Source organism: Diabrotica undecimpunctata, chromosome 3 (assembly GCF_040954645.1).
Source record: "Diabrotica undecimpunctata isolate CICGRU chromosome 3, icDiaUnde3, whole genome shotgun sequence".
NCBI classification, from domain to species: domain Eukaryota; kingdom Metazoa; phylum Arthropoda; class Insecta; order Coleoptera; family Chrysomelidae; genus Diabrotica; species Diabrotica undecimpunctata.
Window position 1 is genome coordinate 172,965,160 of NC_092805.1, and position 18,805 is coordinate 172,983,964.

General features: G+C 33.5%; 1 protein-coding gene across 1 annotated transcript; it reads left to right on the forward strand.

The window, feature by feature from the left end:
* Positions 1-1,630: 1,630 nt before the first annotated feature.
* On the forward strand, positions 1,631-18,138 carry LOC140436305 (uncharacterized). The gene is made up of 5 exons (XM_072525013.1): positions 1,631-1,903; positions 11,780-12,031; positions 12,248-12,451; positions 17,227-17,411; positions 17,907-18,138. Exons 1-5 carry the CDS (start codon positions 1,798-1,800, stop codon positions 17,955-17,957), a joined length of 798 nt encoding a protein of 265 aa, XP_072381114.1. The 5' UTR covers positions 1,631-1,797; the 3' UTR covers positions 17,958-18,138.
* The last annotated feature ends 667 nt before the right edge of the window (positions 18,139-18,805 follow it).

The window sequence follows — 18,805 nt, forward strand, 5'->3', positions numbered from 1 at the left end:
CCAAAGCATCTACCCTTCTTGAAGAAGATTAACGTCATCATAGTCAACGTTAAAGTTTGTAAACGTTATCATAATACTGGAACGACAAAATCAGCAAAAAAAACAGGCAGAAAACCAAAAGTTATTTAATACGAGAAGTGCAGAATATGCCACCTGTTTTTAGAAGATCATCGCAGATCAGCAAAAGACATTAATGCTATTGTTAAATCAACTGGCTTACAAATATTGGACCGCACTATCAGAAAAAAGTTGTGCGAAAAGTGATTTCAAGCAAGAATCCCTAGAAAGAAACCGCTCCTGAACAAAAAACAAAGGCAAAAATGCATTGATTGGGCTTCGCACATAAATAACGTACAGAAGAACAGTGGAGTAAAGTAATTTGGAGTGATGAAACCAAAATCTCGATCTTTTCGCGTGATAGAGTGAAGTTTGATCGCCAGCTACCAGCACTCTATAAGTGCCATGGTATAGTCTTGAATGACCACTAACGGAGTTGGAGGTTTGGCATTAATAGAGGGCAATATTAATTTCCTTTTCTAATTCATTCTCGTTCCACGTAAAGCCTTCGCCAAGTTGAACTTTTGCCAGTGTTGACTTACGGAGCGGAAACGTTGACTATGACAAAGAGAATAGTGCAAAAGATGTGTGTGGCTCAAAGGCCGATGGAGCGTGCTATGTTGGCGAGCGTTTCATTATCAGACTTTAACGTTTCATTAAGTGGAATTAAGCAAGTTACGTGGCTCGAATGACAGATAACAGATACAAACACAACAGAGAGAGATGAGACCTACGGAAGCAGAAGTCGTCCACTAATACGTTGGACTGATGATCTAAAATGTTGTCATAAGGATGCAAAAGGCACAAGATCGAAGTAGATGGAAAATTATAAGGTAGATCTATGTCCAACACTAATAAAATGTCCAGTGGTGAGGAGAAAAAATGACAGGTCAACACGTTGTCGCAATAAACTGTTGAACTTGTTATTATGGTTGTGAAATTCAATAATTCTTATTTTGTCTTATTCTGATAAAATAAGATCTACCTTAAAATTATTTGTTGGTTGGTTAAAACTATCAGTAGTTCCGCATACATGTTGTTGGAAACTTATATAAAATATGTCCACATATATAAAATTAGATTTTGATGTTAATATTAAGAGTAAAATAAATAACAGACCAAATACTTGTCGAAATAATATCATTAATTTTTTTCTGGGTTTTTTCTTATAATTTACAGTGGAATTCAGAATAATATCAAGGGGATAGTTAACTAAGAAGGATATTTGAAAGGGTTATTATTAGTTATTAAATTAAATTCTAATACCTATTAAAGCGCTACCATTAACAGACGAAACACAATAGATGTTATAACACCAAATGTGAGAACGTTTTTTTTTTCGTAATTTTGATTCTGCGTTAATTACAGTACCAATTTCTCTCACTCATCCTTCCACATTGACCTTCTCAACTATTGACCAACAAGTTTAGATTTTGAACGATCCGGTATGACGAAATAGATTTATATAATAGTATAATCTAAGAAATCCGTTAATATTTATGATGGTATTCTTAAAATTCAGCTCTCCCCTATACGCAAATCAGCCTCCACTTCTAAACAAGTCGCAAACACATATTGCAGTTTTACGTGAAAGCAAATTGTCCTCCGAGAGGTGTTCCTTTGAATGCGCCGGCAAAACCACAGATTATAACACTATCGAGTCAGGTCCGTTGATAGTAAAGGTATCCGAAGAATGTTTCTCGGTTATCTGGAGCAGTAACAACGATTAAAACAAATATTATGAAGTCGAGTGTGATGAAAATTGTATTGTGCACTGGTTTGGCAATTCTTCTGTTCGATGTTGTGGTTGTTACCGGGCAAGAAGTGACATTAACCTTCGATTTAGGTAAGTAAAAAAAGTCGTTAGATTGGTGTGTATGGCAGTTACATTAGTTAAATAATAGTTTTGTGTTAAAATTAATAGTATATTTATACAGGGTGGCAATTGGACAACTTCCCGCCGCTAAAATCTTCATTTTTATAAATAATATAAAAAAATATAGAGACAGGGGAAAATTCATATAAATGAATGTTTGTAATTTTCACGAGCTAACAGAATTTAAGACTTAACAACATATATTTTCGTTATATATTGTTTCGACACAAAATGCTTTTTATTTATTTTTTTCTCTTTAATTACCTCTTTTAGGTATAAGATCTCTTAGGACGGAAAACTTATTTTTGGGCAAAATTAGCTTCACTGTTTCACTGTTTTTTTTTAAGTATTTGTCTTTTATTATTTTCACTTTAAGACGCCTCATCTGGCGTTTTAAACGTTTACCGTGTACTTTATGATTGATTTTCGAGTACCAAAAGAATTTTTTTTCTAAGTTAATGACACTAGCAAAGCCAAAAGGCCAGTCATGAACCAATGGAAATCCAACGATGCTAAGTCAAAACTATTTACAAACTAGTCCACCAAATCGATGTTTTCAGATACTCAGATGTTGTACGATCCGCGTCAGAGCTGGAAATGTTTAGATATAAGAGTGTGCGACGATTGAAATTGTTTTGCGAAGCTCATCAATCACTTCTGACAAACAAATGATTATATTCAGTTTTGATGGTTCTACCATTATCTAATGAAATTGTGGCAACATGTGGTTCCTTAAAAAATCTCGCTACCATTTGTTTGTCAACGTTGCGAGCGAGGACTACTTTTGCTGGATTTGGCTTAACTTAAAACATCCATACCGTTGTTTTGTTTTTCGTTGCGAGCTCTTCTTCTTCTTCTTCTTCCTCTTTATAAGCAATTCTGCTTGTTCATTGGCGAATTAATATCTCTATGGAAGGTTTTCACTCTATCTTTTTCGCGGTCATCCAATACTTCTACTGCCAATTGGTGACTTATCCTTTGCTATTTTGACGACACGGGTCTCCTTCATTCTGCTTATGTGGTTATTCCATTTTTGTTTATATTATTTGTCCATTCATTTATACACTGTACGTTACATTTTCTTCTAATGTCTCCGTTTCTCTTTCGATCTCTCAGCGTAGTTCGACCTCTCTTCTCAGTACTCCCATCTCTGCTGTTTCCAGTAGCCTTTGCGTTGTGGCGGTGTCGGGTCTTATTTCTGAGGCATATGTATGTCATTATTGGAATTACACTGACTTTATAAATTCTCAACTTCATCTCAGAGTTCATGTGTATGTTTCTCCATATAGTGTTATTAGGGCATCCTGTCAGTATATTTGCTTTTTGTACTTGATCTCTCACTTCTTTGTCCAGGTCTCCATAGCTGGACATTGTAATTCCCAGGTATTTTATTTCCATTACTTGTTCGATATTGATGCCATCAATTTCTGTTTAACATCTGGTTGGGTCTTTGCTGACTACTATTGTTTTAGTTTTCTGAAATGAGATTGTCATATTAAATTCTTTTGCTCTTATGTTAAATCTAGAGACCAGTATTTGCAGATTATCTTCATCTTGGGCTATTTAACAGAGTATATTTTATATGGTTAAATTGTAGAGCATGGGACTCACTAAGTAACCTTGTCTTATTCCTCTGCCTATTTCTATAGGTTCTGTAAGTTGTCGATCTATTCTGACTTCCATTTTGTTGTTTTGGTAGATGTTTTCGATAGTTTTTATAATATTTAAAGGAACTTCTCTATTATACAGATGATAGATTACATCTTTGAGTCTTACTCTATCACACGCTTTCTTTAGGTCAATCAGACACAAAAATGTTGGTCTATTATACTCTAGTGATTTCTCGTTGAGAGCTCGTAGTAATATATCCATGTTTTATCACCAGTCACGATGTTTTATACTAAATTTGAAAATTTGAACTGCCGCTGTTGAATCAAATGTGACTCAACACCAATGTAGACATACATGTCTTATGGGCAACAATCTAATTATGAGAAACCCAACGACTTAAAAACTTATTCTATGCCAAATGTTTATGCAAAATTGTTTGTATTTGACTCATCTTTAGACCCAATGATACAGTTAATGATGATGTTTTCCAGAACAATAGCTGTGGCCGGTCGACCTTCGCGTAATTCTTCACTGTGACTGCTGCGTCCACACTTGAATTCTTCAAACTGTGAAAAAGTAATGGGTGTGTTCTTGATCACCACATAAAGCTTTATTACCAAAACCGAAAAAAAAATCAATCAACTGATTGTTGTTTACTTAGGTCAACTATAAAATCTTTCGAAAACTTCGAATTTATATAGCTTTGATTTTTCCAAAGTCCACGCTTTAACTCCATAGAATACTCTGAACGAAAACGAATATGCTATAGTTTTCAATTTTAGTAAAAGTTCCATTAAGTAATTATAAAAATAGGACTCTTTATTAGTGATTCGTTCTCTGATAGATGTAATATATGCTTATCTTTAATCTCATCGTCATGATCGGTAAATCTTCTCATACAGCCCTCTCTCAAACTTTTTATGTTTAAGAATCAAGCGTAACTCTCTGTTCCATTTTTAATTCCCTTAAATCGTTTTTTTCTTTTTTTATTCCATATTATCTATTTTATATAACACGATTATTAAGTTGTTAAAAAATTATTCAGTTTGTGTTTGCATTTGATATCTACAATCCGGTCCTGCATATTGCCGATTTTTCTCACATTTCCGATTTGAACATCGCATCGTTGCAAAGCACACAAGAAATTTCCACCAGTTCGGTGTTTATGTAAGGTACTCTTATATAACATTGCAATGATGTTAGAATTTAAATTTTCTCATTTATGATTTTTTAAATTCATTCCATTTATATCTGTATCTTGCTATATTTATGTTTGGTAGTTATAACTATTGCTTTGGTTTAAGTAACATTTAATTTTAAGTTTTTCTTAGCTATGAAACACTCATTTCGGAGACAGTATCACTATTACAACCCTGATGTACCACAAAATCACAATCATCGCATATGATTTCATCAACAACGTTAATTTTAAAATATAATTTTCTAAATTTAATTTAGTTATTTCCATTATTAGGATTTATTTTAACTACTTACTAGTTAAAAACTTATTTTGCTGCAAATAATGTCAGTTCTCTCAATGCAATTAACCTTTCTGTACGATGAAACGTTCCACACCTGATAATTATGTGAATTTACAAACAAATAAATTTACTAAATAACTCTCATATTTATTGGTTATTTGTAATATGTAGTACATGGTCCTTACTAAACCCATTACATTCACTTTTCAAAGGTACATATTGGCTATTTAATCATTTAGAATAAGTAGATATTGGAATTAATCAACTCAAGGTTGCAGATAACTGCATTTTGTAATAAGAAATTAATATAACCTTTCACTGCATATAGGATTTCACTTATATGTTTTCATTAGAAGGCGTGTATGTTATGTTTTATTGTAACAACAAACAATCCAAATTTTTTGTGGATTTTAAACACTGTATCCTTTGCAAATTATTGAAAAAAATGATCAATAAGCGATTAATCTAGTATCTAGAAAAAAACAATATCCTTAAATCTGCTCAATCAGGTTTTAGACCTTATCAAAGCACCACTAATATTTTAGTGATCCTGCAAACAGATATAGCAAATGCTATGACCTCCAAGCAAGACGTAATCGTAATAATTTTTGATTTAGATACAACATGTAACTAGGTTATTCTTAAAAAACTGGTAGAAAATAATCTTACGAGCAACATATTATGCTTTATAAACAACTTTTTAAGTAATAGAAATTTCAGAATCACAAAAGGTCACAAGAAGTCACTAAAAATGGTATACCGGAAGGTTCTATGTTGAGTTCTACCCTCTTTCCACTAGCCATAAATGATATTTGGTCTCATATAAAATCTCCCGTTAAATTTGCCTTATACGCAGACGACCTTATTGGATAATGTCAAGGAAAATCCACAGCTGCATGCTGCAACCACATCTTTATTACAAAATTCACTTACTACATGGTCCAAGAAAACTGGCTTCAGGTTCTCTTCCAATAAATCCAAAATAAATAAATTCTCCAGGAGATACAACAGTGCAGAAATACCCAAAAAAACACTAAACGGAGTAAATTTAGAGTTAAATGATCATTACAAGTTTTTAGGACTAACTGTCGATAACAAACTCACCTGGCGTCGTCATATCGATAAAATAACAGGCAACTGCTTAAGCAGAATGAATTTATTAAAGACATTGTCCCACCATTCATGGGGTGCCGATGAAAGTGTACTACTCGAAATATATCTTTTTTTTTGTTTACTTTTCCGCATCCAATAATTTATTACAATCGTTAAACTCTGTTCACAACACTGCTCTCTGAATATGATTAGATGCATTTCAATCCAGTCCCACTGAAAGTCTCTATTGTGAATATCATGAACTCCCCCTTTACATTCGGAGGCAGCAACCACTTCTATCTTATGCTAGCAGAATTTCATCGAATCCGACTAACCCTGTATTTAATCTTCTGACTTCGCCAAGACCTGGACTCGTACACTTGCCCAGATGTATACTTTCAATCCCACAGATCATACAACCCTTGTGCCAAGACACAAAATTATCTTAAACACTTGCATCTATAAAATCAGAATCTCGGCATGGTCTAAAACACCTTTTTTAAAACACCAATTCCCTCTGTAAATTTAATATACAACAAATAAATAATATCATTTTTCGACAAGCTTTCAAGGATATTGTGAATACATCCCACTACGATAAGGTGCTTTATACCGATGCATCCCGAAACGCAGATGGAGTTGGCTGTTCTGTCACTACAGTTGCTACAGTATTAGCACCATACCGAATATCTACATCTACAGCGCTGCCAAAGAATCTACATCCAACTTACCCATCTACAACATACAGCTCCAAGAAGATAAAATCGAAATTCAAAAGGAATATCCAAGGCAAGTGGCAGGAACTTTGGATCACCAAAGACACAAAGCTCAGAGAAATACAACCTAATGTTAACAGCTATTTAACACTAGCATCCCTGAACAGAACAGAGAAGATAGCAATACGAAGATTGAGGATAGGACACACACGTTTGATACACGGCCATCTTATGTTCTCTACAGACCAACAGGTATACTCCCACTGCAACGATATTCCTATTACCGTGAAGCATATCCTCACACATAATGTCAACACTACCAGGCCACTCTCATTGCCAACAATATAACTCACAGTTTAAAAGAACTTCTGAACTGTTCAAACCGACTCAAGAGCCTAATAGACTTCTTAAAGACTACAAAGTTATTTAACAAAATATAATTTACATAATATTTAAGATTACCAACTGGAAAACCAAAGCAAGGAACAGAACAGAATGGCGGAAAATCCTAGAACAAGCCAGGATCCAGAAAGGGTTGTCGAGCTACTGATAATGACGATGAATTTACATAATATTGTTATTATGTAAACACACTAATCACAAACATATTCTTTTTGACGTGACAACGTCTTAAATTAGGTTGTGGCTCGGAGTCACTCATGAAAAAGTGTAACGCCCGCTCACGTCGTCTGTTACGATGAGTCACCGAACGAGAGAGAGAGGCCCGCCGGACCGGCGAATGCCTTGCGTCTCTCTCCCACTCAAACATGATCGGTCCGCTGGTGCGATGCTATTTCTCCTATCATCGTCCTATCCTCAACAAAATCACTCAAATAGAAATTAGTTAAGTTTAAGTTTACATGTACAATGTTTTAGTAAACAAAATATATTTCTATAGTTAAAATTTGTGCAATTCTTATTTTCATTCAATTAATTGTTCCTATTGTGCAATTTAATAATATTCATATCAATAAATATTCTACCGAGAAAAAGACGTTGTCACGTAAAATCTTCGCCCGTAAAACCGACTTTACAGGCAACCGATTTTTTATTCTTCAGGGACATCCTGATATCATAAATTCCTATTTTTTTCTCTTCTATCGATATTTTCCAATATATCTGATGTTTCGACCATTTTTTATAGATAAGGTCTCACGAAATTTACAATAAATTATTTTTCGTATACATTTCGTATATGTAATTTTTAATAGTAACTTTAGTATCATTGTCACAAGGGTCTTTAGTTAATTGTCTACTACGATACGAAGTATTGTCCATAACAATTATACTATTTGGTGCTATATCTGGTATTAATTTGTTTTTACACCAGTCTTCAAATAACTCTTCGATTGTGTCTTGGTGATAATCGACGCAAGATTTAGTAATGATGAAGACTCGTGTGTGTCTTGTCTAAAAATAATATACTCACACGCCTATCGGTTAACGTTTAAAAAACATTATTAACTATTTCTTTCGCATGAAATGACAGATGAGTTCTTTGACATCTTTCTGATTCTTGCCCTTGAATGACAGTAATCTCTTCTAAATCTCAATTTTCAACAACGGTTTCAACAGAAGCTTCTTTTGTGTTATCGTCATTACAATTTCATATTGTAACAATATTTATCGTTATTGTTATCGTTATCACAATTTCACATTGTAACAATATTTCGCTAAATATCACAACTTGTTCACTCATATACTCCCTGAAAACCCCAAAATTTACCGTATTAAGTAGTGAAGACTATAAATTTTAAGTAGAACAGAAAAACGATATTAGATTTAATTTCAATGCAGGGCAAATTTTTAGAATGTAGAATCTTAAAAATTTACAGATGTGTTTAATCAGGATTTAAGTCGGTCCCGATAACTTACAAATTTTCAACAATAGAAGATTTCTAAGGGGAGATTATTTTTATTACTTACCATATTTTTTAAGACGCCGTTAGGATAATGAAGCAATATATATTTTGTGAACGTTATTTACAGAAACCTTTATATCGAGTGTGATTCACGATACATAATTGATTCTGTCGAGAAATAGACTCCAGTTAAAACTCAAATTGACATGCTTGACAATTGTTTTATAGTTTTAATAATCACTGACTTTTTCAGTGAGACTAGTTAACTAGAGTGTACTATACAAACAATAATTTATTGGTCGTTTAAAGTTTGTCCTTTGCTATGAAGCAATACAGCAAATCAATCAAAAAGTGTAATTTGATAAAGAATTAAACGTTGTTAATTGTATATAAAAAATTGCAGTTAATATTTTTCCTGTTGTTGTTCACCTACATTTTCATATACAAGTCGGAGAATTGTGTAACTTGTGACCTTGGTCTCAAAAAATGCTATTATATCTTCGGCCAAGGTAGTTTTAGTGATTTGCATTTATCGGATGTCTTCACAACACAATGCACTTAACATTTATAGGTGGCTCACTATTTTGATTACCCTATTAAGGGTAATTTACATTTCATAGCTAATATTATGTAAACAGAAACAAAATATGTTTTTCTTTCTCTTTATTCGAGTAATTAGGTATTTTGTCTGTTTAGAGCGGTGACGTAGCCCGGGGAGGAGTACAGGGTGTCCTGAAACCTTCTGAAATATTAATAAATGTTCATGATTTTAAAATTCAATACATACGTAAAACATATTTATTTGGTCAATTCAATTTTAAATTTAACAAATATTTTGTTTTTTCTGAAGATTATTGTAAAGATGTAAATCGAATAATATTTGTTCTATTCACAAAACCTTTTATTAGGAAGTAATGCCTCTTAAACTATTTTAAATAGTGCCCAGTTACTAGTAGCAGACAGTATTTGGATAACTTTCAGGTTATGTTTTATATGAGCATCGAGCACTTATAACTAACTTTTTCAATCTGGTCACGAAAGCTCGAGAAAAACAGTGCGTTATGTTCAGCGATAAAAAAAGCAGTTTCTTAATTTTCCTCTTGGTTCTTGAAAGTGTTTCTTACGACTTCCTTAGTACTGTTAGATGTATGTATGTATAGCGTTAACAAGCCTTTTAGGCCCATTTCTGGATGGATAATTTCCATCGTTTTCTGTTCTTAGCTATCAGCTTTCAATCTCTGATTCCCATCTCTCTGAAATCTTCCATCACTACATCTCTCCATTTCTTTATTGGCCTTTCTCTCATTTTTTGCCTTCAGGTAGGTACTTTCCAAACAATATTCTTGACTATTCTATTACCTTGCATTCTTTCTAGATGTCCGAGCCATTCCAGTTTACGTTTTTTCACCACTTTTGTTATTGTAGAGTTAGCATACAATTGGTACACTTCTGCATTAGTTCTTCTTCTTCACTACTTTTCCACCAAACATTCTGCGAAGTATCTTTCTTTCCCATGCTTCCAATCTGTCCTGTATGGTTTTGTTCATATTCCATGTCTCGGCAGCGTATAGCATTGTTGGTCTAATTATAGTTTTGTATTCTCTTATTTTTGTATTACGAGATATATCTTTGGCCTTAATTATTTTGCTCATGGCTCCAGCACACCTGTTGCTCTTGGTCAGGTTGATTTCAGTTTCTTCCTTACATGGCTGATCAATAAGAGTACCTATGTACATATATTCATCCACCTTTTCGAATTCTACAACTGATCCATCTTCCACCTCCAATTTAAAGGAGCTTCCATTTTTTCCTTCTTTTCTACTTTAATTTCTAAACTTTTTGTTTCTACTTTACTTAAAACCTAGAATTTTGCATTTCAATAAGTATTTGTATAAGTTATAATATGCTATTATTTTTGGCACCCCAATATTTCACACCCCCATAGAACATGTAAATATATTCATATACCTAGGAATGGATTTGGTCGCAAGCAATGAAGAAGAACCAGAAATAAATAGCAGGCTTATGCTGGCAAATAAAGCCTATTTCGCGATGGGCCACATATTCAAATCGCGATACACCGGAAAACAAAACTCCGGGTCTATAAAACAATAATCAGGCCCATAGTAAGTTATGGTTGTGAAACATGGGTGGTGACACAGAAATCTGCCAATGCATTAGATGTGTTTGAAAGAAAAATATTACGTAGGATCTTGGGCCCAATAAGTGAAAACAACAACTGGCGAATTAGGTATAATAGAGAAATATACGAGCAATATAGAGAACCAACTCTAGCACAACACACTAAACTGCAGAGATTACGGTGGGCAGGGCACGTGGTCCGCATGCATGAGAATAGAATCCCCAGAAAATTATTAAATGCAAGAATGCAGGAAAAAAGACCTGTTGGAAGACCTAAAAAGAGATGGAAGACGAAGTCGATGAGGATGCCAGGAACTGCCTAGGAACGCGTTCATGGAAAAGAACAGCGGTAAATCGAGATGATTGGAGAAGCCTGTTGAACGAGGCCAAGGCCCGATTTGGGCTGTAGTGCCATTGGATGGATGGAAGATTTCACCCCAGATATTTCATATTGCAATTAAAAAGTAATATATCTAATTAATGTAGTGAAAAACATAGTTTATAAATTTTTATTTATTATAATATTTTTTTTAATTAAAATTCAACTCTTTCTCTTACAAATACTATTTTTCTTATACGTACATTTTCAATAAAAATATTTACAAAAATACTTTATCAGGACCATTGTATTGTTATAATTTTTCAAAGAATTATATTAAAAAGAGTAAGTATTCTGGTTATAAATTGTTATAAAAGAAAATTATAAAAATAAATATTAAAAAAAAATTTAATAATTCATTTGTGGATTGAATTTCTAAACGTTTTGTAGAGAGAGGAGATTGACTTAAATTAGTGGATACGTAACGAAATAAAATCCTGGCTACGTCACTGGTTCAGGCTATCAAAGTACCTTCCACCTTTCTAAGGGACGTTCTACACGTCTTCTTAAAAAAATTCATTTAATAAATAAATAATCCAATATATTTGTTTTACTCTGTCTAGACAACAAATTAGATGGGGACGTAAAGGAAACAACAGAAAAGGTTTCATCGCCTAAACCAGACGAAAAATCGAAATCCTTGCCTAAAGCAGAACCAAAGTATATTTGTCCTGGAAAAGATGCTCAACTGCCACTGTTTGCATTACCGTGCTCAACAAAAAAAGATTGTGGTATATTCGGTAAAACGGTGCTGTGTTGTGATAAAAGATGCATCAATGGAGTCAAGCCTCCAAAACCTGAACCAACTCATTCGCGTAAGTAACGTTTATAGAAAAAGTAAATTTTATTTATTTATTCTGGATCAAAGAATCAAATATTAGGAACAGTCTACTTGTTGTATTGTACCTTATATATCAATATTCGTTATAAATTTTCTTTTCTACAAGATAAATATTTATAAATCTCAATTCGGTCAATATTTACCATTCTGAAAATTATTTATCTCTGTCTTACAACTCTTGTTTTTTTAGCAACTTTATTCGGATTTGTTCAACAAACCTGTCCCAAAGAACCACTCGCTGAAATTTTCGAGGTAAAAGAATGTAGCGCTGACGATGAATGTGCGCCTAGAATCTGTTGTCCGGAGACTCTAAGGTCTGGAGAAACTGTTAGCTATTGCAGGACTGCGCAGCCATTATGGGAAACTATACCCGCACCAAGACAACTTGTTGAACGTAAGTATCTAGTCTTTTGAGTCGTACTTGACGATTGGATTGTGATTCCTAGTGATAATTCTCATAAGATTTATCCATAAAAGTCCCTTAACGAAAAAGAAGAAGTATTAAAAATCTAGAATGTTCTAGATGACATCGAAATATTGCGAAATGTCTTATAAGGTTTGTAACCATAGACCTCTCTTTCCCAAACAAAAAGAGACGTTGCTATACTTTCTTGATGTAAAATAGAGATTTTTTTTTTTCTATTTTTTTTTTCTATTTTAAAGTTGTTATCTCTAAAAATAGAGATAACAAACGAGAGAGTCCGAGAAATCATGGGGGTTACACATAATATTGTTGATGACATCAAAACGACACAACTCAGATGGTACGGACACGTAAGGAGAATGCCGGAGAATAGAATACCAAGACAAATTCTTGAATGGCAACCAAGAGGTAGGCGAAGACCAGGAAGGCCTAGAAGAAGTTGGAGAGAAGGAGTTGATAAAGAAATCAGAGAAAGAGAACTGGAAGACGATCTATGGAACGATAGAATGAGATGGAGATTGGAAATCGGAAGACGTCGAAGAACGTTGTAAACCGAAATTATATATATGTAAAATAGAGATACAACTAACAACGACAACAAAGATGGTATCGTCACTTAGCTCTACAGACTGCTCAGTCCATGTACGTCTATGTTTGAACTGTAAACATGAAGTTGACAGTTCAAGTAGTAGTGTTAATTGTGTACGTTCATCAGATCTCAGCAGCTGAAAGCGCAAAGCGGCTATGTGGTTATAACCAGCGTCTTATAGCCAGCATACAAAAACTTCTGAATGCACAATCTAACCTCAATATGTACATAAATACTTCTATAAATAATTATTCTCGTTGTACATACATGCATATACATTGTACGCAAAGCGTACACATGCCCAAGCAACCGCTGAGTTTATCCAGCGGAAAAAAGTAGGCTTAAAAAATTTAACAGCTTCTAACTGCCAGCGACTTGTAATCGAGACGGCTAAACGTTACCGCTTAGTGTCCAGCCGCTGAGGTCTTTTGAACGTATCTGTTAACTTTATAAATAGTTCTGTCATTCTTATTAGAGTTGTTATCAAGTATTGTAATATTGTTTACTGTTTTCAATCAAAGTTATTTTAAAGAAGTGTAACATTGATGACAGCGGTGGAATAAAAGAGATAATAGTTAATTGTTAATGGTTAATACAAGATCTACCGAACTTGATAAAGAAATTTATACCCCACGTGGTTTTTATAAATGGAAAAGAAGAAGGAGACGCATAGACAAGAAGATGAAGAGAAAAAGGGGAAGCGTAGGCAAGAAAATAAAGAGCTGAAGGAGAAGCGTAGACAAAAAGAAAAAGAGACAAAGGACAAGCGTAGGCAAGAAGAGAAAGTAGAGAAGGAAGGCGTAAGCGTGTAGAGATAGAACGTTCAGTTACAAAGAAAAATTGGTACCCAAGCTTCCGTATCCAATATTGTTTCAGTAACTAATCTGAACAAACAGCAATATTATTGTCCATAGTTAAACCAGGCACAATTAGAACTAGCAAAATTGTTAAACCACCTGATGGCCAAACAACATGGGAAACTTATCGGTTTTAATTCGAAGCTTCAGCTAGAACAAATGGCTGGACTGAGAAAGAAATGGCAGCATCCTTGATAGTGTCGCTTCGAAGACAAGCAGCTACCCTTTTGCAATTTCTTTCCCAGAATGCACCCAGTTATATCTTTCTCGTTCAAGCTTTAGAGACAAGACCAGTAGCATCTACAGCAGGTTTTCCAAAGTCAGCTGAAAGATTTATATCAACAACATAACAAAAGCCTGCAAGAATTTAAAGTAGATATTAATAAAAGTTTATTATATTTGGCACCTAAAAATTTTCTGGAACAAGTTGGTATACAGGCATTCATAGATAGACTACGGTAAGTTAAAATGCAACAATCTCTCCGATTACAACATCAAAAAACGGTAAATGGCGCATTAATCTCAGCCGAGGAGTATAAAGTGGCGATAAGTATTTCCAGATCTTGTCTAAAATTTAAAGAAGTAAGATTTCGAGAAAATAAGCAGTAAGTCACTACCGCAGATAACCAACAACCTATTTTATCCCAAATGTTAAGCATTTGGGATATTACCGCAAAAACAAAAATCCTAAAATAAAACAGATATTTTAATTACGAAAAAATAGGACATTTGTAGAATAATAGCAGAAGCCGATCCCAGCCAAGGATTGGCAGACCATACTGCTAGACAAAAGGACCAACGTTGGAACGCCACAACACAACATTGGAAACTATACAGAAGTATACGAACAAGAGGAAGATCACAGATGGTATGGATCACAGACCTATGTCCAAAAAATGGATAATAAAGGATTAAAAAGAAGAAATGTCCAAAAAATGGATAATAGAGGATTAAAAAGAAGAAGAATTTAAACTCACTCCGGTAATAAATCATTATTATAAATCAGATTAAAAAAAAAGTAAAATATTGCGAAAAGGACTGCTTAGTTTTTATTACTTTCAAGCGCTACCCAGATTTAAAAAAAAAAAAACATTCACATTGATCCATTATTGCTGCAGATGCAGAACTCATAAAATGTTCAAGCGCTATTTGAAGTCTTCGTTTTACTTGGAATGCTATTAGATCATTTTCCCCACCACTTTCCAAATTGGAGATTCCTCTTAGAAGACATTTTTAAATCGTTAATTTAAGTAAAAAATTTACGATTTTTATATCTGCAATGATGACTGATAAGTTGAAGGGTTAACTGATTTATTATCAGAGTTTAAAGCCTTACTCTTAATAAATAAACAAATAATGCATTTTAAAAAATGGCTATCTCAGTTAAAAAAATAATCTTAGAATACCTTTTCATTAAATTTACGAAAAGTTATCAGCAAAACTTTGAACTGATGTCTCCATAAACCTTTATCTTTACAATCCGAAAAATTTTCACCAATTTTTATTACATACGTCCATTTGCTATATACTGTCAACATATAGAAAACCGATAGTATCAAGAAGCTGTATTTGTGATAATGTGTGTCCTTGTGAAGCAGGATTCAATAAATCAGCTGCCATATGGATTGGGTCTACAGCAGATTTCATCCTTGTATTAAATTTAAAATAAACTGGTTTTTTTCGGATTTTTAGAAAAAGGGGACCCAGAGAGTTGTTTGTTCAGAATGTACTTCAACTGTTTTAATTTTGTGTAAACTTTATTTACCAAAGGTATATTGGATTCTAGATTCTATTTCAGTAATAATGTCCACAAGAGGTTTGAATATGCGAATTAATTTTTTCACATGAACCCAGATGCCAGAACGCATCATGAACAAGAAGTTCTTTACAGGTCAAAAAAAAAGCTCTGCTTAACGTCAGTTTCTGAAGATAATATCGGAAAAGTCATTTTCTTAGCTGGTTTATCAGATATCTTTAAGGAAATCTTTGGATTTCCTTTGGTTAGAAATATGGTCAAACAATGCTTTTGATATATGACTGTTTTTATGGTGTTTATAATATCAATCACATTTAGTATAAAGATCTTGAAGCATGTGAGTGTACGCTCCTCAAATCGATCTGGGTGAGAATGAAAGAAAAGTTTTCCATAATCAATTAGGAGACATACTAAATTATATTTCATCAGAGGAGAAAGCCATAACACGAGGTGAATTTAACGCACATGTAGGCCAATGCACAGAGGAGTAGGTTTTGGAACTAGAAATCAAGCTGGAGAGGATATGCTAGAATTAGCAATAGCATTATAGCATGGCTTTTGTTTACACATTCTTGCAAAAGAGGGAGAGCCAACTTCTTTTTCTTCATGTGTTGTCTCCATTATTAGAGGTTAGTTGTTATGGTTATCTAAACAGAAGAGCTCCGATTGAACAATTTACTGAATAATGAAATGATGGTATACAAAAAGAAAGTTACAATTGAGGAAGTAGAATAGGTGGGGCCAAGAATCTCGAGTGTGTTTTTTAGATTTGAATTTGTAAATAAAAATAGTTAGAGTAAAATTAATTTAAAGAACAAGGAAAAGGTAAAAGTAGAATCGTGAACGTTTAAGAAGAATCGTTTAAAGCAGATGTATTATTCATGAGTTACCGATTTACCCCAATTTTCTGAGCTAGTAATCTGCGGATTTTTTCCAAGAAACTTCAAATAGGATTTGCTAACGAAACCAATTTGGTATCCAGCAGTAAAGTACATGCTTGTATGCCGGTGGATTGAAACAAACTTTCTTGATTTCTTAAAGGGGACACAGATCTTCAAATCTATATGATTACAAAATGAAAGCGAAAGTAGTAATAGCAAAAGCTAAAACAGAATAACAAGAAGTCGGGAGACCTCTCTTTGATAGCAAATTAGATGAACCGCAAATCCAAAGCCTTTTACTGAAGGCTGTTGAACGACGCTAGGAATAACCTTTTACTTCGACATGCATCTATGGTTTACCTTTGAAAAACACTATCTTTTTCGCTCTTTACGTAGAGAAAAGACGTTAAAATGAAAGTAAAAGATTGCATTTTAATTCTAATTTTACCATTGTTCTACACGTGTTTCGAGTTATTCAACACTTTACCAAGTGATCAACTTGATACTAAGGAGATTGAAGTAAAGAAATCTATACCCAAAGTAAGAGTAAATACCCATTTATAAATCGCAGGCCCACTAGATATTTATCCTGTCCACCTACATGATTATGGTGCTCTTTTAGGTACTCAATATTGTCAGACTAATAGATTTATAATTTGTAGCTTTTAGGGCTCTCGTTAGCTACATGCAATGTACAGCCCCACCACCACCGCTGTTAGATTTATTCCCGAAACCATGCGAATCTCCTCTGGACTGCTTTCCCAATTTATGTTGCCAAGAAGGGGGTAAGAAGTTTTGTAGGCCACCAAAAAGGTCCTTACTTACACTTATTGCCGGTATAGGTCAGGTAAGATGAACATATTTTTTTATTTAATTTTTCAATTACGTGTTTGACTTGCAGGTGTTTCACTATTACTCCTTTTATGGATTACCGATACGTGTTTTTGAAGTTTAAATGACTTTTTACATTTTAACATTCTTTTAAAGAATGGCGTATAGAGACAAAAACTGTCACAGCGAAGTTTTTTTTTAATCGATAGCAAAAGATATTTTAAATCCACTTTAACTTGATGTTGATTCTACCAGTGAGCGGTCGAATGACTGCGCCAATTTTAGATGCTGAATGTCAGAAATCGAAATAACAGATCAGTTAGATCGACAAGATTTCACGATGTTCTGGGGCATCTGAGACTTATTTTCATCCCATTGCCGAAATAAAAACCTATTATCAATACCGAAACCTTATATTTCTTATCTTCACTACCCTTCTCATATCTATTGAATCACCCATTCCCTAAATCATAATTTTTACCGTATTCTAATAATGTTTTGTTTATTTTAGCGAATAATACCAACGGAAGCAGCAAAAGAATTCATAAAAAGAATCTCCTAACCACCACCCTAGGCAAGATGGCAGATCTTGTTCTTCTAGTCAAATACTTAGAAAATCTTTTTTATACCTGGGGGTTCTTTCTACAATATCTTCTTCTTCTACAATTCTAGAATACGAGAATACTGTTCGTGAAAATCTGTACATATAAACATATTAATATAAAATTAAAATAAACTCAATAGAGGTATTTAAGGTGACTTTTATTCTGATAACGGGGATATATACCTCAATGTGGTAGACCTAAAAATATTCTGATAAGAATAATGAGAAAATGCAACCGATTGTAGGTAATTAGTAGATGATTGTAATAGGTCTTGTTTTTTTTGTAGGCCAATTAATTATTTCACAATTCATTATTTTTGGGTATCATCCTAGTCGATACATAAATGAAAATTATTTATTTTTAAGATAGAAACTAATGGAATAAAAAATAATTAAATTATTCCGAGTGTGCGCCATCTAATAGCACAGTGCTAGATTAGTAATTATTACTTACGAGACAACTCATTTATAAATGGCGCCACGCTCAGAATGATTTATTTGTTTTGTCGTTATCTATATTACCCATAAAATAACTAATTAGTAGACTCTACAAACAATTACTTAGTTTTATATTAATCTACAAACGATTTCCCATTTGTTACAAGTTTTATTTAAAAAAATAAGTTATATCTATATATTACAAACATCTTATGGATCTTGAGTAATAATTGATCTGCCACTCTGCTGTTAGGTGACGCACATTCAAAATAATTTAATTGTTTTTCGTAAAATAATTGACCCTATAAACAAATAATCAGTTTTATAAGAATCTGCAAACGACTTCCTGCACTTCTTGTTAATAAGAA